General features: G+C 43.1%; 2 protein-coding genes and 2 long non-coding RNA genes across 45 annotated transcripts in view; 1 reads left to right on the top strand and 3 right to left on the bottom strand.

Annotated features, from left to right (window-relative positions):
• The window catches only part of LOC130519197 (NACHT, LRR and PYD domains-containing protein 12-like), an 86,991-nt gene that overhangs the window by 34,788 nt on the left and 31,932 nt on the right, over window positions 1-20,271 (bottom strand). For 7 of the 36 annotated variants that reach the window (XM_057022430.1, XM_057022491.1, XM_057022473.1 and 4 more), the window contains one exon: window positions 9,506-9,607. The exons of 25 other annotated variants lie outside the window; for them this stretch is intronic. In XM_057022430.1, coding sequence (XP_056878410.1) covers window positions 9,506-9,607 — 102 coding nt within the window. Of the gene's footprint in view, window positions 1-9,505; window positions 9,608-9,837; window positions 10,049-16,272; window positions 16,447-16,975; window positions 17,150-20,271 lie in introns of those variants that run through there. 4 more of the 36 variants (XM_057022520.1, XM_057022635.1, XM_057022625.1 and 1 more) reach the window with 3 other exon arrangements.
• LOC130519447 (uncharacterized) lies at window positions 919-19,898 on the bottom strand. Of its 7 annotated transcripts, XM_057022894.1 has the most exons (8): window positions 5,015-5,367; window positions 2,892-3,019; window positions 2,666-2,782; window positions 2,499-2,526; window positions 2,318-2,425; window positions 2,118-2,216; window positions 1,912-2,031; window positions 919-1,651 (listed from the first exon to the last, which is right to left on the bottom strand). In XM_057022894.1, the coding sequence occupies exons 1-7, from the start codon at window positions 5,064-5,066 to the stop codon at window positions 1,946-1,948; spliced, it is 618 nt and encodes a 205-aa protein (XP_056878874.1). In that variant the 5' UTR covers window positions 5,067-5,367; the 3' UTR covers window positions 919-1,651; window positions 1,912-1,945. The 7 variants fall into 7 exon arrangements, with proteins under 7 accessions (XP_056878874.1, XP_056878894.1, XP_056878908.1 ...); XM_057022914.1 differs by lacking the exons at window positions 2,666-2,782; window positions 2,892-3,019; window positions 5,015-5,367 and adding exons at window positions 6,851-6,970; window positions 7,081-7,157; window positions 19,817-19,898 and having other exon boundaries at window positions 919-2,031; XM_057022928.1 differs by lacking the exons at window positions 2,666-2,782; window positions 2,892-3,019; window positions 5,015-5,367 and adding exons at window positions 6,851-6,970; window positions 7,081-7,157; window positions 19,817-19,896 and having other exon boundaries at window positions 919-2,031; window positions 2,342-2,425.
• LOC130519481 (uncharacterized) lies at window positions 3,399-5,780 on the top strand. The gene is made up of 2 exons (XR_008948338.1): window positions 3,399-3,829; window positions 4,502-5,780. It is a non-coding gene; the product is annotated as an uncharacterized LOC130519481 (long non-coding RNA).
• LOC130519479 (uncharacterized) lies at window positions 5,890-6,556 on the bottom strand. The gene is made up of 2 exons (XR_008948336.1): window positions 6,418-6,556; window positions 5,890-6,331 (listed from the first exon to the last, which is right to left on the bottom strand). It is a non-coding gene; the product is annotated as an uncharacterized LOC130519479 (long non-coding RNA).

Genomic DNA, 20,271 nt, shown 5'->3' with positions numbered 1-20,271 from the left:
GTGTGTGTGAATGGGTGTGTGTGAGTATTTTAGCAATTGTTAGTGGATATCCGGAAATAAAAGTATTAATTTTGCACATTGGACCAGTCTCTTATCCTCATTAGAAAACACTTGTGCGGCCTTGATAATAATTCTCCAGGTGGAATTCCTAGGATGGCGTTGTCGATTTAGAGAGGAGATATTCTGGGCCCCGCCACATATGGTTTATGTAACATCCCATTATACAACATACAGTGTTCTATTTGGGGATTTTTATATCGATGTGAGGACAGCGTGATTGCCGTCGTTTGCTTGATATAACTGTCAATGTAGTCCATAACCACATGGTGGCGCTATTTCGTTTATGCTCGCTACCGCTCCGTCTCTTATCATTGCATCCTCTTACTTTCCCCTTCGTCTCTCAAGTCCCTTCAAAAAGCCAAAATACATGTTTGGATGAGAACCATAACAGAGTAAAACCGTCTTCAGTCTGAAACCATTCACAACAAGCAGAAAGAGGTTGGTCTGTTTTTTTCCCCCCATCTTAAATGCAGGGGGGGGTTTACCCTCACAGACCGAGGTAATTTCCATATTGCAAAAGACAAACACAACAATTGCCCATACTCGAACCCCTGTTGGTTCAATTACCTTAAATGGAAGTCTGACTTCTGGCCTGTTAATGTCGCCAGGTATTTGTAATGTTGCATCAGACATCTTCAGATGGACGTGCCCCCCACCCCACCCCCACCTTTTTTCTGAATTAACTTTAGGCATTCCGTTTGAACTTAATCGAACCATGATGACTCAAGCAGACAAACAATGAATCACTGACAGGTGTAAAATCTGGTCGTGTGACAGGAAATCAGGCCACACCAGTTTCATTGGCTTATGTCTGTCGGGTGAGAAAATCCTCCTCCCAAACAAGAACACAACAAAAGGTGGTTTCCAGGGCACTTTACTTTAGAGAAGAACTCGTAGAAAAGTTGATTCAAACACACACATGTTGCACATAAATAGGGTTACTTTCAAGATTTACTTTTCTATTTCCCTATGGGGATGAATATTGGAATAGCAGCCTACACATGGATGAATATAACTGTATGGACACAAATAGCAGCAGGTGTATTTACAAAGTATAGAAATAGAATAAATAAGTAAAATACAAAAAAGATTAGAACATGAACTGATTGATTGAGTACTTTATTGATTCCTTTGGGAGGTGTCCATCAGGGAAATTGGCATCTCCAAAAAAAACAAACAGCACTGTACAAAATTACCCACCACCATTACACACCATTAAACCTATATGATATAAATAAATATAAATAAATAAAATAAGAAATAAAATAGAATAAATTAAAAATAGAATATAAAATATAAAACAATAAAAATTTAAATAAATGAATAGATGGATGAATGAACTGAATGAATGGATGTCACAGTATTATGTTATTGCAGTGTTGTTCCAGTCCTTCTGTCGGCCCTCCTCCCCCCCAGGGAGGAGTTGAACAGTCTGATGGCTCGGGGGGGTGAATCAGTTCCCCAGCCTGTTTGTGCTTAACTTGGGGAGGCGCAGCCTCTGGCTGATCAGGCTTCTCTGGCTGTGGATGAGTGTGCAGAGGGTGGCGGACATTGTCCATGATGCTCCACAGCTTGTCAATAGTTCTCCTCTCTTTGCATAAATATAGAATACAGAAATAAAATTACAACATAAATATTAAATATAACCAATTACAGTATTGTGATTGAATGGGTTTGGATGGGTTATAGAGTTATATAAGCTGAGCTTAAATGCAATAATAAAAGTCCCCAAGTTAAAAAAAGTGCTTAAATAGGTTTAACAGCATTAAAGCAGATACAGTGATGGCTGGAAATAGTTGAAGGCAGCAGAAAACAGCAGAATCTCCATTTGGCATGTATCCACTCTAGCACCTTTGGGGGTTTTTTAGACAGCTGCTTTTGGTGGTTACAGCATAGGTGTTTCAGCAGGGCCAGGTTCTTGGCCCGGTCCAGGTTCTTGGCCTGGCCCCCAAAACCTCTCGAAGATCGCCTCTGTTTCAAATGGCATAAAGGTCATTTTAAAACAGAACGGACCAGGACAATATGCCACTACTTACTGTTTTTGCCACCGTTCGTACCATATTTTTTCTTGTATTTGCACCATATCACCAGGACCACAGCCAGGACAACCAGGACAACCAGGACCACAGCCAGGACAGTCTGGTCCTTTGAACTCCCTATCAACACATGATACACAATCACTGGTAATTTTAATATTACACAATCACCAACAATTCTAATATTATTGTAAATACAATGTGGATTTAAATACACCCACCGTTTGTGACAGATGGGGGCATACCTGAACTATTATGCATGTTGCCTTTAGTCACGGGGTTTATTCTTTTTGCTGCATCTTCGTTGCTGCGAAGGTCCTCACAGGCAACTGTAAAAGGTAATTTTCATATATTACTGACAAACTGCAGGTAAAGATGACTATGTTAGGACTTGGGCCTCACCTGTAACGTTAGCACTGTAAAATTCCCCCTGTGGAAACAGACAAAGTGAGATTTTTAATGCTTCATCAGGGGACCTGATCCGACAATAATGAGAACGTTACACATCTCAGACAGTTGCAAAATGCATTCCTTTGGAACATTTTCCAGATATTACAAGTGTATAATACCTTGTCACATGTGGCTTTAAAGAAGAGGTGTTCTATGCACTTAAAGGTGACGAGACCATCAAGGCTGTTGTTCCTCACAAGTGAAGCTTCCTCTTCATTGTTTGCAATCGGGTGGTTCTGAATCCATAAATTAGTCCATCACACAGCCAAAAACAGCCTGATATTCTTAAAATACCAACAGCAACATTGGATTCCCGAGACAGGTGAGTGCTGATGTGTTACTCACGGTTACACTGTAGTAGCTGTAATCACAGTCTGCACCTGCAGGTCCGTCTGAGATGGTGTAGAAGAACAGGCCGCCCTTCTGGCTGAACGTCATTTGCAGCGCACAGCTGGGTGCCACAGTGACGGCTGCTGCAGGGAAAAGCCCATAAACAAGAAGCAATTTCTGTCTGTCTGTCAGTCATAATCCAAGATAAATGGATAATCAGCCTTTTGTATACCTGTACATAGTACAGAGAGTGTATACAATATACATATCAGAATATATAATATTCAGTGTGTGCAGAATGGTTGAAATGCTATTAGAGAATTCTAAAGTTATTGTGTGAGTCCGGCGGTAAAAGCAGTCATTTATGTTTATTGTGCTGCTCCACTCCCCTGGAAAAAAGCACCTTCTCCCGCCCAGTTCTGTCAGGTGTCCTGTAGGTGGTGGGGGGGGGGGGGGGGGGTGACGTTTAGACAGGTTGGGTGTGACATAGTCACATAGTTAAGGGTGCTTGACTCATACTCTCATCTCATGTGTAAAGAATCAAAGTTAATTCATGGCATCCGGATTCTACTGTTGTGAGTGTTCTTATTAATTTCATCGAAAAACTTCTAACGTGTTTGCAAATGTTCTTTACGACGCCGTGGTACTTTTAACTCGCGCGATTCCGTTATTTCCACTCGAATGTCGACTTGATTGTGTGTCAAGTTTATAGTTTAAAACAAGTATACTTTGAAAGTGCGAGTCGATTTGGCGCGGTTGAAAATGATCCGTCCTATAACACGGGACCTTTTGCCCCCGAGACTCAGTGGAGGTGGTGGGAAACGAGAGGACGATGGCTAAACTGTCATCCATATTAAACGTCAGAAGTCTTTCTATGAATCCCTCCATCCATCCATCCATCCATCCTCTACCACTTTTCCGGGGTCGGGTCGCGGGGGCAGCAGCCTAAGCCAGTGCTTCTCAATTATTTTCTGTTACGCCCCCCCTAGGAAGAAGAAAACATTTTGCGCCCCCCCCGCCGTGACTATAATTAGTATCATTTGTCTATGAAATTGTTATAAGTACACCTCTGCATAACATTGTATCCTTATTAATATTAAAGAAAACAAAAAAAGAAAGAAATATAGACCAAAGCGGGATGATTGTTGCCAATATTCGGCACGTTTTTGCCGAAATAACTCAAGCGGCTGATCAGCGTGCCTGGGGTGTAATGTCTTTAAGTGACGCCTTCATTTATTTGGCTTCATGCTGTCCTGCCAACATTTTTAGACACAGTAAACACACCGGTCTTTCCTCGTCTCCCACCGTAGTCGCAGTGAAGCCAAGCGCTATAAAGGCTTCGTCATATTTCCTCGTCTTAGCTTTCGGGAGACTTTCGTATGTCTCATTATCTCCGTCTCTCTCCGCTTTTCTTTTCATCACTGTTAAGTATTTTGGTGGTTTGTTCACTGCACTTCCTATCTCTTGCTCTGTGGTGTGTGCGCGCGAGATGTGCATTACACTTTATTCTAGTACGGCAAAAAAAAAAAAAAAAACATGTTCTCCGGGTCACACGCGCCCCCCCGGCATCGCACCGCGCCCCCCCAGGGCGCGCCCCACTATTTGAGAAGCACTAGCCTAAGCAGAGAAGCCCAGACTTCCCTCTCCCCAGCTACCTCCTCCAGCTCATCCGGAGGGATCCCCAGGCGTTCCCAGGCCAGTCGAGAGACATAGTCTCTCCAACGTGTCCTGGGTCTTCCCGGGGGTCTCCTACCGGAGGAACATGCCCTAACACCTCACCAGGGAGGCGTCCAGGGGCCACCCTAACTCGGTGCCCAAGCCACCTCATCTGGCTCCTCTCAACGCGGAGGAGCAGCGGCTCTACTCCAAGCTCCTCCCGGATGGCAGAGCTTCTCACCCTGTCTCTAAGGGAGGGGCCCAGCCACCCTACGGAGGAAGCTCATTTCAGCCGCTTGTACCCGTGATCTTGTTCTTTCGGTCATTACCCAAAGCTCATGACCACAGGTGAGGGTCGGAACGAAGATGACCCGTAAATTTAGAGCTTCGTCTGGTGGCTCAACTCTCTCTTCACCACTACGGACCGGTGCAGAGTCATTACTGCTGATTACTCTTTCTATGAAATTAATAAGAATACTCACTGAACAGTAAAATCCTGATGTAGAGAGCCATAAATTCACTTCGGTTCTTCATACAACCTGCGGTAGCGGGATCAGACGTGGGAATGAAAAGTTCGCGGATCCAGGGCTAATTTATAGTTACCTAACCACGCCCACTTTAGTGACGTCTAAGGAATTGTCCCAGGTTGGCATAAACCGGAAAGCACCACGTGACAAAGGAGCGTAAAGGAAGAATCACAGTGAGATCGGATTACAAAATGCCTTCATGTTGCCTCAACGTCCTGGGGGTCATTTAAAGAAGCCGTTTGCATCCTCTCAGGTACAGGAGCGATAAAAATGGTGAAGCGGATCATTGTGATTCAATGTTGCGAAAGTGTCTGTTGTAAAATATCGCGAATTTCCTTTTATGCTATAGCTATTTTAATTAAAGTAGAGTAGTTTCATGGATAAATGTGAGAAGGGTCAACTGGGGTAAACTGGGAAACTTTATGTGAGCTTGTTTGTGAAGAGAACAGAATAACAATGTGTGATATCTGTTTGGGTTACGGCTCTCAAAGCTGTGCACCTGTGCGCAGGCTGAGGGCTGCTTAGATATAGCCAAAATATGTGCAACGTGACTGAGCTGATGTAAACTATGTAACCATGGAAACGTCTTTTATTGTGTCTTGTGCTGAGTTTAATAAAAGAACCAACTTGGGTGGGGGAGAAGAACTCTCTCCAGGACAGCGCGATCAGCAGACGTGTCTGTGTCGGAGCGGAGCCCCCCCTTGTACAAGGTTGAAAAGCATTGTTGGCTTCTGAACTTGGTTCGTGCGCCTGTCTGAGTACACTTCTGAAGATTTCGACGACATGTCACACAAAAGTCTCAGAGGAAAAGTGATCAGTGGCACTGTCGATAAGTGTAAAACTTTGTTTTTTATTTTCAACTTCCCTCAAATTAAAAATGATTCTTTTATAAATAGTTGAAATCTGAGTGCAAAAATAGATTTTTGCATTACAATGAAAATAAGATTGTCATTTTTGTTCTCATACAATCTTATAGAGTCTAAAAGCAGAATTTACATCAGCTGAGCTTAAATGCAATAATAAAAGTTCTCAAGTTAAAAAAAGTGCTTAAAAAGGTTTAACAGCATTAAAGCAGATGCAGTGATGGCTGGAAATAGTTGAAGGCAGCAGAAAACAGCAGAATCTCCATTTGGCATGTATCCACTCCAGCACCTTTGGGGGGTTTTTAGACAGCTGCTGCTGGTGGTTCCAGCATAAGTCCAGGTTCTTGGCCCGGTCCAGGTTCTTGGCCTGGCCCCCAAAACCTCTCGAAGATCTTTCCACGGCACGCCTCTGTTTCAAATGGCATCAAGGTTATTTTAAAACAGAACGGGCCAGAACAATATGCCACTACTTACTGTTTTTGCCACCATTCGTACCATATTTTTTCTTGCATTTGGACCGTATCACCAGGACCACAACCAGGACCACCAGGACCACAGCCAGGACAGTCTGGTCCTTTGAACTCCCTATCAACACATGATACACAATCACTGGTAATTTTAATATTACACAATCACCAACAATTCTAATATTATTGTAAAGTTGCCTGCGAAGGTCCTCACAGGGAACTGTAAAAAGATAATTTTCATATATTACTGACAAACAGCAGGTAAAGATGACTATGTTAGGACTTGGGCCTCACCTGTAACGTTAGCACTGTAAAATTCCCACTGTGGAAACAGACAAAGTGAGATTTTTAATGCTTCATCAGGGGACCTGATCCGACAATAATGAGAACGTTACACATCTCAGACAGTTCCAAAATGCATTCCTTTGGAACATTTTCCAGATATTGCAAGTGTATAATACCTTGCCACATGTGGCTTCAAAGAAGAGGTGTTCTATGCACTTAAAGGTGACGAGACCATCAAGGCTGTTGTTCAGCACCAGCAAAGGTTCCTTGTCATAGTTGTTTGCCATCGGGTGGTCCTGAATCCATAAATTAGTCCATCACACAGCCAAAAACAGCCTGATATTCTCAAAATACCAACAGTAACATTGGATTCCCCGAGACAGGTGAGTGCTGATGTGTTACTCACGGTTGCACTGTAGTAGCTGTAATCACAGTCTGCACCTGCAGGTCCGTCTGAGATGGTGTAGAACAGGGGTGGGGAACCTCCGGCCTCCGGGCCGTATACGGCCTACGAGACCATTTCTACCGGCCCGCAACGCAATACGATTTTTATATTTTATATGTGCACTTATACAGTGGGACCGTTCGCTAAACTCCGCGAGCTGCGAGTAGCAGCGGTAGCGTATTTTTGCCTTTCGTATCCTGAAATTTCTTTCTTAACGAGGAAATATTTTCCCGTTTTCTGAGATAAAACAGACGGTTATGTTATGTCCGAGTCAAGGTCAGGGTCAGTGAACACAGCATGTGATGTACGTAGTGGGCTGGACTGATTGACACGGACGAAAAATGCTTAGCGAAACACGCTAAACTCGACGAGTTGAAAGGACAGATGAGTTTGGATAAAATTAACGCTCTTCGCCGGAGTTTGGAGGCTCAACAAGCAGCTTTCACACGACCATGTACCGACAGAGAGAATATTATGCGTGCAAGTTTTGTGGTGAGTGAATTAATAGCCACGAAGCTGAAACCTCACGCCGAAGGAGAGTTCGTGAACGCGCCTCGTAGCCGCCGCTGAGGCGCTCGCGCCGTACAAAGTAAAATTGTTTCAAAGCGTGAATTTTTTTTCGTGAATAACTATTGAACTAAGACATACATTGTTATGATTCCAGTGGCTAACGGTATGTTTTTATGGTCAAGGAATCTAAATATGTAGTCAAAGTATATGTGGGACTAATATTTATGGTGGAAATCACAATATGCCAGGAATTGTTGCGCTCGGCGGAGGTCTGCGCTCTCCGAGTGCTTTCTAGTTGTTGTTATTATTGTCTTTATCTTTCTTTCTTTTTCATTTATTTTCTTGATTATCTTGTTGTATTGCAGTTTTTGTGAGTAGAGGCCTCGAACAGGTCCTTACGGGTCTCTTGCCTCAACTCCGCACCTCTTTTTATTGTTTTGTATGATCATGAAAACATATTTTACTTGTCATTTTATTCTATTTTTTTTGGTGATTTTATATGCATGTGTGCTAAATAAATAATTCAAACTCAAATGCAGCAATCATGAGACTTAGTAACACAGTGGTTATAGACTCTTTTTTTTGTCTTTTTTTTTTTTTGCATCCCTAGGTATGTGTTCATAATAGTATGGCCCTCGGAGGACTTTATAAAAATTGAAATGGCCCTCGATATGAAAAGGGTTCCCCACCCCTGGTCTAAGCATTTAGGAAGGTCTGAAGAGGGTCCAGGGGTTCCACTGGAACCAAACACGTGCTCTCTGGATCTTCTCCTGCACATTGTAAATACACAAGTTGTTCCTTTATTCCGACCCAAAAGTATCTTATAAATACAAATGTACGAGCTCACGTGAGACGCTGGTGTTCAGGTCGGCGGTCTGCAGTTCAGTTCTCCGTTTGTTTTCACCCTCGGGACAGGAGGAATCTCCAATGGAAGCAGAGCGTTTCTGATAGCTGTCAAAAATGGGAATAGTGGTTATACATGTCTACTGGGCGTTAGCAACGCCTCAGAAAGGCTGCGTTCACTTCTACTTTCAGTTTGCTCTGACAGTTGAAGATTGAATGAACACTGAGCAAAAAATATAAAGTTATTTACGTTCTAACAAGCTCGTTTAGTTGGAGAAAAGTGTATTTGATCTAAGTGTTTAGTGGCTTTTCCTCATTGTGAATTTATGTTAAAAATAAAAGTGCCAAATCAGGAATATAAACTCATAGAATAGAACAAAAGTTCTCCATTTATGCTCCAAATACAGTCGTCTGGTCTCTGAAACTGATCATTAAATAGCACAGAGGTCACGCGTATTCAAAAGCTTATTTCAACCATTTAGAAATGACTGATATTGTTGTCTATGGGTTTATTAGAACCAGGAGCCTTATAAATAGACTTTTTAATGAATTTTCATGACATGTGGTGGAACAGTGTGGCAGAACAAGCTGCACAGACCTGCCATGTCTTACCCATCCGTATCTAAATGGAGAGCTGGAGCACTCTGCAATGGTGGATATTGTTGGGAAACTTTAAAATATATGCCTAGGAATTTTTGTGAGATGATGTTAACCCATGTAGGAGAAATGACCAGTTAAAAACACAAGCAATTTTCAGTTTTAAAAGATTTACCACACTAAAATTAACATGGGAGTTAATGGGAGCGAACGCCTGACATGTTGGTGCACCGTTTCATTTTAAGGACCTGATGAATTTAATTTTTCACGATAGTGGAGGCTAATACCTACAAAATGATGTTTTGTATGGTTGTGAAATGTTCTAAGGCAGAGTTATGTGGTTCAGAAAACCTTACTTTAAAGGTGAGCCTTGAGGTCCAATACCAAAGTTTAAAGGGTGCCACACAAACACATCATCACGCTTTAGTTTTCTTACATTTCCTCTGAACTTCTGAAGTTTATTCCTCCACGTTTGGACTGGTCACTCTTCAGGGACACACAGCTGGACACTGTGGACTCTGCTCTGTCCTCGTCCATCCTGAGGAAACATCAGAAATAGTGATGAGACTGTGATGAAGGTAAATAATCTGTAGAGGTTGTAGTTCAATAATCCCAATTCACTGCATTTTTATCAAACAGGAACATTTCTAATCCATTCTGGATAACAACTGAATCAATAAATCAATTATGTCTCTGTATAATTTTCATGTTTTCAGAGTTTAAGCTGCTTTTTTTAACTGTTCCCTGCAGTGAGAAAAGAACTGGCACCTTTTCCAGCCCCTCATCCTGCAGCACTGAATGTGCTCTAAAGTTCTTTCCAGAGCAAACGTCTCTGCACTTGCAGCAACATGTTGTAGTCATGGATCCGTGAGGAGAACCGGATACAGGAAACGCCCCCACTTTGATCCCAAAACCCAACTGGTGGCCAACGGTGGTCCTGCAACGACGGGGACGCTGGTCCATCGGGCCGACAACACTGGTTTTCCACAGGCCAACATGGTGAAAGGACTGTCTTCAGCTCAGCCAATAAATTATCTGGTGCTACATAAACATGCTAGTCAGGACTTTTTAACTTCCCTCCTTTGTTCCCCTCTTCAATTATTTCTATGATCCAAGTCCTCAAAGATCACTGCTCTATTTAAAATAGATGAAAGAAATGACACCCACTCCTGCATTTCTTTCACAGTGGTTCCACAACATAGAACAATAAACCACCGTGAGAAAACGTGCAACATGAACCAAAATCCTGTTGGTGTCCTGTGATCCTGTGTGGATTTAGTTATTTAGTTTATTGTCTTAAATTGGTCCGGCTGAGAGATGCTAACTTGCCCACGATTAGATGTTGTTTGACAGGTAATACCAAAATATCCAGCTGTAACCTGGACTGTTGAACAACTCTAATAACTCTAAGAGCTTTTCACCTGTCACAAAAAAGTTTTAAAATGTTGTTAATACCTGTTAAGACTCTCTAACAACGTTAACAGCATAATACTTATCTGAACAGAATACTTTCACTTTCACTTTTAAAACCTAATCAACAGCTTTATGGCGTATATATTACTACCATTAAAGCATTCTGGGAGGGTTTAAAGTTCTTTTAGGATCAGTAGCAAAGAGCAGAAACATAAACTAAACTTCACTTAGAAAGACTATTCAACTATAACTAAAGCCAGACTATAAGAAAGTTAATTAAGAACTATTCATTTATAATGCATAATGATGCTTTGTGCTAAAACTAAATATGAAGTCTAGTTGATTCAAATCTTGATTTTTATCTCCAAACACAACTGTCAATTCTTTTCAATAATGCTCTTCGTTTACACTCACCTTGTCGGTCTTCAGTCTTCCTGCTCAGTCTGAACGGAATACTTTTACCTTTCCTTTTTCCTCTGTTAATGAACAACTTTATGGCTGTTGATTTACATTCCACTACTATAAAAGCATTCTGGGAGGGTTCAAGATTAAAAGTTGTTTTGCTATTTTAATGCCATAAATATGTTTTTGCATTTAAATGAAAACTGACTAACTTAGTTAAATAAATAAGATTTATGATGCTTGACAGATTTGAAAGACTTGTAAAAGCAGCATATTTCTGCAGCCCTGGAGTCCAGGAGGAGCAGCAGAGGTCAGAATGTGTCGGAGCGCGTTTAACTATTGTCTGCAGCTCCACGCGTGTCCCCCGGGTGGCGGTAAAGCACCACATGATATTTCTCTATTTTGGAACTTCTTCAGCTGCGTTGAGCTTTAAACCTTCACCTGTCGCTCCCTTTAAGCTCTAAACTTTGCGGTTCTGTGTGTAGTTTGTTGGTTTAAATATTTTTGATTAATTCTGATGACGACTGAAACTGTCAATGACCAATAGAAAGTTTGTCCATTGTTCTACTGCGTCACACATTTTCATTATTTATTGTCATTTTTGGGTCTAAACTGGACCAGTTCTGTGAGCTGTTTTGCTTTTTCTCTGGACCAGATGTTCCAGGCAGGTTCCATCATTGGACACAGAGGGAGACAGGTCACGTGACAACAGTCAGCCTTTAGTTCTTTATTACAGGAGGATCTGGTTTATATACAGACACGAATCTGCAAAATACTAAAAAGTCTATGAACCCAAAGTGCTAAAAAGTCTACATACAGGCACACGCGTGTATTAAGTGTTTATACACACGTGTGCGCGTACGTGCACACTGTATATTCATCTAATAACTGTTAGTTTCTAAAACAGCAAAGTAGAGTCACTGAGGCACGGCTTCACCTCCTTTACACCGAGGTTTCCCTGAGCAGGTGTGATGAACTGTTGCAGAAGGAAAAGCATGGAACATGTTAATAACCGGACACAACAACACTCAGTTTTATTGTCTGACGGCATCAGTGTCTCTGGTTGCATCTGTCTGAGGAGCATTGTGAAACCAGGAGCAGTGTAAATGAGGGGGGGGGGGGGGGGGGGGCAGTGAGTGGATGCTGCATTCATCAAACACACAATAGTCAGAAGAGAAGAAGGAAGAACAGAAGCCCGTGTTCCTCAGTGTTGGTGTGGAGACGCCTGTTTGGAGGAGCAGGAAGCAGGCTGGACTCTTCCAGCTGGCTTTAATGCCACTTCTCTTCTGAGAACCTCCCAGCAGCTTTCTCTCCACCATCTTTTTACGCTGAAGCTTTTTGATCATTTCAGGTCAGATGTTCTTGGACTGAGGTTAAAAACGTTTGTTCTTGTGCTCGGAGCGAACCGACGATCCTCTAAAGTCAGGCATCCTAAAGGTGGATGTTTTCTGAGGCCTGGAGGCTTTAAAGTGGCGCTTTTACCCACTTGTCCTCGTTCTGTTGGAAACTTGATCCAAAAACCTTTTCTGGAGCTTCATGTTCTGCTTTTTTGAAGGAATGAAATGGTTTCATCAGCGCTGTCGGGGGCTGAGCAGGCTTCATAAATCTGAAGCTCTGAGATCCTTTAAAGATCTCCTGGAATCAGCAGATGGGGGTTTGATCAAAAACTGTAAGAATCAGTCAAGCTATCAAATCTTGACTCAGTCCAAGCGTGAACCAGTCCATCCAGAGCTGATTATGGCTCAGCAGGAGGAAAGCACGGCCTGGGGGGGTTCATATGGAGCAGGCCCACTCTGGCTCTATTGCTACTGAAAACAGCCCTTCAGCACAGCAGCCTGGAATACAGTTCTGGAGAACACCTGTTCCCAACAGAACCTGTTTAAAACAGGACCAGTAAAGATGCCCGGCGTGACCACGACCACGGGGAGGGGGGGGGGCAGAGACAGGCGGTAACGCCGCTGCCCACCGATTCACCTGGAAACAACAAAAACCCCAGCAGCTTGGACCCAATATGGCAGCGTGTTCCTCAGAAACGCTCCTCAAACTCTCCCCACAGCTTCATTGCTAAACAGGATTTGGGTTTTTTTTGTCCGTGCTAAATGGAAAGTTAAATATTTTTCACTGCACATGTGCCTTTTCCTTGAAGAAAGTGTTGTTTTTGGTTCATAGATTTTTGCACTTTATGTTATTGTATTTCAATCCAATTATGTTTCAAAAATATTTCAGTTGAGTGAATGATAGAAAATTGCTGTTATAATTTTTTTCTTTGAAGTAAATTTAGCCCACTTTTGCTAAATGAGAAAATCTACTGATGGTGCCTTGAATAATACCGCTTCATTCATTTAATGTTCATGTTACGGGGATTTTTATAGAAAGCAAATTTGTCTTTTGTGCCTCTTGAAAATTAAAAATGACTGACAGAGCCATAAGAAACTATTGCTTTATTTATCTGATCATATTGGAAAATATTTGTTAGGTTTTCAGTTGGTTCAGTTTGGTTCACTAGACCAGGGGTCACCAACACGTTGCCCGCGGGCACCGGGTCGCCCGTCAGAACCACATGAGTCGCCCACCGGCCTGTTCTAAAAATAGCTCAAATAGCACCACTGACCAATGAGCTGCATCTAATTTATTTTGTTTGCGATTCTTGTTTAAATCACACTTACAAACTGGAAATAACAATATATTTAAAAAAATGTTTAATATAAATGAACTATGACCTAGTATAGTTCAAAGGTCAGTATGATGCGCATGACCAAAACGTAGCGTCTACGCAGATCGCTACGACCAAACAGCCTAGCGGGCGCAGCCAAAACAAGGAGACGACTGACCCATAAAAAGATGGCAGAAAAAAGAAAGAAGACACATCATTTTCACCACGAAAGTTTCTTTCTCCACAAGAGAAGAACTTCTCACACTACTGCCCCTAAAGACAACTACGAGGGGAGTTGACACATATAACGAGGGGAGTTGACATATATAACGAGGGGAGTTGACATATATAACGAGGGGAGTTGACACATATAACGAGGGGAGTTGACATATATAACGAGGGGAGTTGACACATATAACGAGGGGAGTTGACATATATAACGAGGGGAGTTGACATATATAACGAGGGGAGTTGACACATATAACGAGGGGAGTTGACATATATAACGAGGGGAGTTGACACATATAACGAGGGGAGTTGACATATAAAACGAGGGGAGTTGACATATATAACGCGGTGAAGGAGTTTTTGGTGGAGAAAAAAGTGCCGCTGGGAAAGCTGGTATCAGTGACGACAGACGGGGCCCCTGCTGTGAGTGGCCCACTACAGACGGGGCTCCCGCTGTGAGTGGCCCACTACAGACGGGGCTCCCGCTGTGAGCGGCCCACTACAGACGGGGCTCCCGCTCTGAGCGGCCCACTACAGACGGGGCTCCCGCTGTGAGCGGCCCACTACAGACGGGGCTCCCGCTCTGAGCGGCCCACTACAGACGGGGCTCCCGCTGTGAGCGGCCCACCACAGACGGGGCTCCCGTTGTGAGCGGCCCACGACAGACGGGGCTCCCGCTCTGAGCGGCCCACGACAGACGGGGCTCCCGCTGTGAGCGGCCCACTACAGACGGGGCTCCCGCTGTGAGCGGCCCACTACAGACGGGGCTCCCGCTCTGAGCGGCCCACCACAGACGGGGCTCCCAATTCCTGGCATATTGAGCGGCCCACTACATTTTGGGTTGAGGATAACGGTGATCTATATGTAGCTATATGTAGCTATAGCGTCATTGGCCTCCACTCCAGCCACTCCTGGTAGTTCCTCAAAAACACTGAGTTTCTAGTGGATGCACAATCAGTGGAAGCCAACATAGAAACTTCTGAAGAGCCAAAGTTCTTGCAACAAAAATATAGTCCCCAATTAGCTTGTTTTGTTATCACACGACCCCGTCCCCATTATCTTAAGAGAATATAAAAGAATGAGTGGAGACAGAAGAGAGAATGAGACGTTTTTGGCGCGTGTCGCTCTTGATTTTGTGTTTATTTTTGCAGTAAACTTAAAGGAGGCCTTTTCCCTTTATGTTTGATTCCATTTAAGCTGATATTCCATTCTTGACATCTTTAAAATTACAGTATTCATGGGAGATTTATTTGGTCATTTTGCTTCTTTTTATTTCCTATTTCCCACATTTATTCATAGTTTTTATCAGATTGCAATAAATCCTATAACATTGAACAGACTGACTAAAGTCAAATGAGCTGCGGTTCCCACCGATAGCCATCATTCTGATGGGTTTTTGCTGGCTGCAGCTGAAATATTCCAATGCTCCATGTCACAGAGACAGTAAATACTAAACCCTAAAGATTCTGAAGGCATGATGTAAAATAGTAACGTATAATACAGACATTTGAAGAGACAATTAAGAGAAGGTTTTCATGCTTCTAAGAGTGGCCGAGGAGCCATTTAGAACTTTATAAAGATGCATTGTGTGATACCAGGAACTAATTTAACTTCAAGGGGAAGCTGCTTCTGCTTTGTTGACCATCGACTGATCTCCTGAAAGTCCACCAGCGCTTTTTAAAAACTGAATTCTTCATCTATGGAGGGAGTAGACGGCAGATGTTTCCACAGATGCTCTTCACCAGTGGTCAGTGAGTGATGCAGCAGATGAGCGGGAGTTGACTGGCTTCTACCAGCCATGACTCAATGTCTCCAGCCCATATTCTGGATTCTCTACGAGATCAGACAGCAGCTTCACTCCTGAATCCTGCAGCTGGTTCCCACTCAGGTCCAGTTCTCTGAGATGGGAGGGATTGGACCTCAGCGCCGAGGCCAGAGAGCCACAGCTGATCTCTGATAAACTGCAGTCCCTTAATCTAAATAAAGAAGGGAAACTTTTATAAGGTTATAAGTGAAACCAGTATTCATCTGAAAGGTTAATCAAAGGCATGATCTGTAAATATTTAATTTAGTTCCAGGTTAAAAAATGATAGTAATATGTAATTACCACAATTCCAACCTCTCAGGTTTGCACTGTTCCAGAGGAGAATATATATTGTTCTGGCCCTCACTCTTCCCAGGTTCTCCCACCTCTTTCCCTCCCATCTCATCATGGAGATCCATCTCACCTGTGGCTCATCTTTAAAGGCACAACCTGTCTTAGATGACTTCCTGTCCCCCTCACCATCTCCCTCCTCGTTGGCTGGTGTCTACCAGGCACCCTCACCTAGTTTTGTCTAATTTTGGTTACCATCTGTCGGCTTTTTCATTGTCCTTAAATCAATTTATCATGAATAAGTGGTCCCCGTGTGGCCCTCCCCCCTGAAGGAACTGGGCACAACACACACACTCAGAAAGTGTGAGGACCCTCGGATGGAATAATGGACATTTTTGAGAACGGTGTTTACCTCAGAGTTTCCAGTCGGCAGTTTGGAAAGTGGAGAAAACCACAGAGCAGCTTCACTCCTGGATCCTGCAGCTGGTTCCCACCCAGGTCCAGTTCTCTGAGATGGGAGGGATTGGACCTCAGCGCCGAGGCCAGAGAGTCACAGCTGATCTCTGATAAACTGCAGTCCCATAATCTAAATAAAGAAGGGAAACTTTTATGAGGTTATAAGTGAAACCAGTATTAATCTGAAAGGTTAATCAAAGGCATGATCTGTAAATATTTAATTTAGTTACAGGTTAAAAAATGATAGTAATATGTAATTACCACAATTCCAACCTCTCAGGTTTGCACTGTTCCAAAGGAGTATATATTGTTCTGGCCCTCACTCTTCCCAGGTTCTCCCACCTCTTTCCCTCCCATCTCATCATGGAGATCCATCTCACCTGTGGCTCATCTTTAAAGGCACAACCTGTCTTAGATGACTTCCTGTCTCCCTCACCATCTCCCTCCTCGTTGGCTGGTGTCTACCAGGCACCCTCACCTAGTTTTGTCTAATTTTGGTGACCATCTGTCGGCTTTTTCATTGTCCTTAAATCAGTTTATCATGAATAAGTGGTCCCCGTGTGGCCCTCCCTCCTGAAGGAACTGGGCACAACACACACACTCAGAAAGTGTGAGGACCCTCGGATGGAATAATGGACATTTTTGAGAATGGTGTTTACCTCAGAGTTTCCAGTCGGCAGTTTGGAAAGTGGAGAAAACCACAGAGCAGCTTCACTCCTGAATCCTGCAGCTGGTTCTGACCCAGGTCCAGTTCTCTGAGATGGGAGGGATTGGACCTCAGCGCCGAGGCCAGAGAGCCACAGCTGATCTCTGATAAACTGCAGTAGGCTAATCTGAAAAATGCAGGATGAGGTTATACGGTGCAGGTCTGCATGTTATCTGCGTCAGTACTAAACCTACGTGAGTTCTTAGTTGGGTCAGACCTGAATTCACAATATTAAAAGGAATTTTTTTAATGTGGTGCATCACAGCAGTGTTGAGAACAGCCTCACTTCACCATCTTAGCAGCTGGTATATAGGTAGAAAAATGAAGACTGACCTGAGCCTCTCCAGTTTACAGTTTGGACTCTCCAGTCCAGAACAGAGCCGCTTCACTCCTGAATCCTGCAACGTGTTGGAGCTCAGGTCCAGAACCCTCAGATGGGAGTGGTTGGACTTCAGAGCTGAGGCCACAGAATCACAGCTGGTCTTGGATAAACTGCAGTCAATTAGTCTAAAATAACAATTATTTTGAGAGAAGACAAATAAAAATCAACATGTACCAGAGCAAAACACAGCTTACAAGCAACAAACCTCTGGTCCTGCACCGGCTTATCTGCCGTATGTTCCTATTTTGGGTTCTTTCAGGGCGGTTGGACAAGATCTACACCGTATGTAAAGTGTGTGTAGGTCAAAATACCTTCCAAGTTTGTGAGACCACATTTCTCAATAGCACTCAACTCTTGTCAGGAGTTGGGACAAAGCGACCCACTCCTGACAGCTTGTGGGCGATGCTGCAGCGACCCTGCAATCCCTACACTCTCTGGTGAAACCAAATCAAAGGTTTTAGACACTGCTGGATGCTGGAAGGGTGGCTATAGTCTGGACGCATAGTTCCCCTGACTGCACATTTCTCCAACAATGATTGGCAGCTGGTGTCACTTGTTCTCCAGATGAGAGAAGGAAAGAGAGCCCCCCCACAGTGTGTTTGATTGCCCCACTGCAAGCTCAATGCTGCCAGAAAACATTGCAGGAGCATCAATTCCCCTCAGGGCATCAACAAGGACCTCAGGAAAAGGTGCAGCTGCCACCTACTAGAGACAAGCACACTGAGCTGAGATTCAAAGCCCTCTCCTCCCAAGAGAAGAGCTTGTTTGTTGGAGGCTCTTCTGGGCGATACCTGGTGCCACAGCTCCAGCTCAGCCCGTCTCTGGAGCTGAGGTGGAGCTTAGCAAGTTTCATGGTTCTCCACCACTTCCTCTCACTGAGGACCTTCTCAGCTGGTGGTTTCTGCTCCACCTTCCAAGTTGAGCAGGTGATACTTCTGCATTCCTGCCACCAGTGTCTCTGCAGAAAGAGTCTTCTCTACTGTTTCATATTAGATTATATAAAATTAGGATTTTTGGCTGATGTCTTAGATGTTGTTGACTAAGAGCAGGTTTTTCTTTAATAACATAGAGAGATTCGATGAGAAGAGCAAATGTATTATTTTATGAGCTACTTCCACTACTATTATATACACATACTTCCATATTGTCTTAGATTGCAAGCTGCATTTATTGCATCGTTCATAGAAAGTCATATTTGTGAGGAGAAAAACTCAAATAAGGTCATTTTCTTTTATGACCATTACAAAAGAAGGAGGCGATGAACAAACAGATTTATCTAAAAATGTGTGAAAACTTATGGATGGAAACCTTTTTAAAATGGTTGCATTGTGTAGAATCGGTGTAGAATCAACTTGTTGACTTCTGATTTGGACTCCAATGGAAGTGAGGTGCAACAATTGTGGATGCTGAAAGCTTCAGATCTTCATGAAGGTTTCTGTGGTTGGACTGACCTGCTGCCCCTTTAAGAGGGAGGCAGGTTTGGGCTTCTGGCTGGAATGAAGCCACCTAAGATGAGAATGACTGCAGGCTTTCGGTACCAAGGTTTAACAGGGTGCTCACTTCACACTTGAGCTTTTCTCTTTTTTGGGATGGCTTTTCTCAGTAGAGAAGGGGCATGGCACACTGCAGCAGCTTTCTTTTTGGGGTTTCTCGTTTTCCTTCTGATCTTTAAAAGACAGGAAGAACCATTTTTGATTGGTCTGAATGTTTGGGCGGTTTTGTGGCCAGCCTAAAATAAAACAAGACAAATCTACAACTGATACTTCCTTTCTAGTCATTGATGACCATCCTCACATGGGACAGATTTCCACAACCAATTTAATACTGCAAATCTGTCCTGTGTGGTCTTTTTTCTGAGAACTGTAACACTACGTTTATAACAAAGATCAAACATGGAAACAGTTATTGTCTAACTAGTTACACCTGGGAAAGTACTGGATCATCTCTGACTGACCTGAGAGTCTCCATCTTACAGAGAGGATCCTGGAGAAAACCACAGAGCAGCTTCACTCCTGGATCCTGCAGCTGGTTCCCACTCAGGTCCAGAACCCTCAGATGGGAGGGATTGGACCTCAGCGCCGAGGCCAGAGAGTCACAGCTGATCTCTGATAAACTGCAGCCACTCAGTCTGGATAAGGAATCATGGCAAGAAATGATCTCTTATTGGAGGAAAAGTCATGTTACACTTCCTCAAAATCATTATTTTATTTCATTATTTAATCAGGGCCCTTGGAGTCAGGAGAGCTCTGGCCCCCACTGATAAACTGGGATATTACAGCAACAACATAGTTAAAAAGTATCTATAAAATTGATTTTCAATGGCTCATTTATATTCATACTACACTTCTCTTCTCCAAAAGTCAATGGAGTTTATCTTGAAGCCTTTCATTGTTTAGTTCAGGGGTGGGGAACCTTTTTCATATCGAGGGCCATTTCAATTTTTATAAAGTCCTCCGAGGGCCATACTATTATGAACACATACCTAGGGATGCAAAAAAAAGACAAAAAAAAACTCTATAACCACTGTGTTACTAAGTCTCATGATTGCTGTATTTGAGTTTGAATTATTTATTTAGCACACATACATATAAAATCATCCAAAAAAATAGAATAAAATGACAAACAAGTAAAATATGTTTTCATGATCATTCAAAACAATTTTAAAAAAAAGAGGTGCAGAGTTGAGGCAAGAGACCCATAAGGGCCTGTTCGAGGCCTCTACTCACAAAAACTGCAATACAACAAGATAATCAAGAAAATAAATGAAAAGAAAGAACGATAAAGACAATAATAATAACTAGAAAGCACTCGGAGAGCGCAGACCTCCGCCAAGCGCAACAATTCCTGGCATATTGTGATTTCCACCA

The sequence above is a fragment of the Takifugu flavidus genome, chromosome 2, assembly GCF_003711565.1.
Source record: "Takifugu flavidus isolate HTHZ2018 chromosome 2, ASM371156v2, whole genome shotgun sequence".
NCBI lineage: Eukaryota > Metazoa > Chordata > Actinopteri > Tetraodontiformes > Tetraodontidae > Takifugu > Takifugu flavidus.
This window is presented reverse-complemented; position numbering and strand designations above follow the sequence as displayed.

Coding starts and splice junctions, on each gene's coding strand:
- LOC130519447 (XM_057022887.1), bottom strand. CDS start 5,066: ATGAAGAACCGAAGTGAATTTATGGCTCTCTACATCAGGATTTTACTG. Junction 2,426..2,498: donor TTACAGTGCTAACGTTACAG/GTGAGGCCCAAG, acceptor TACCTTTTACAG/TTGCCTGTGAGGACCTTCGC. Junction 2,217..2,317: donor GCCCCCATCTGTCACAAACG/GTGGGTGTATTT, acceptor ATGTGTTGATAG/GGAGTTCAAAGGACCAGACT.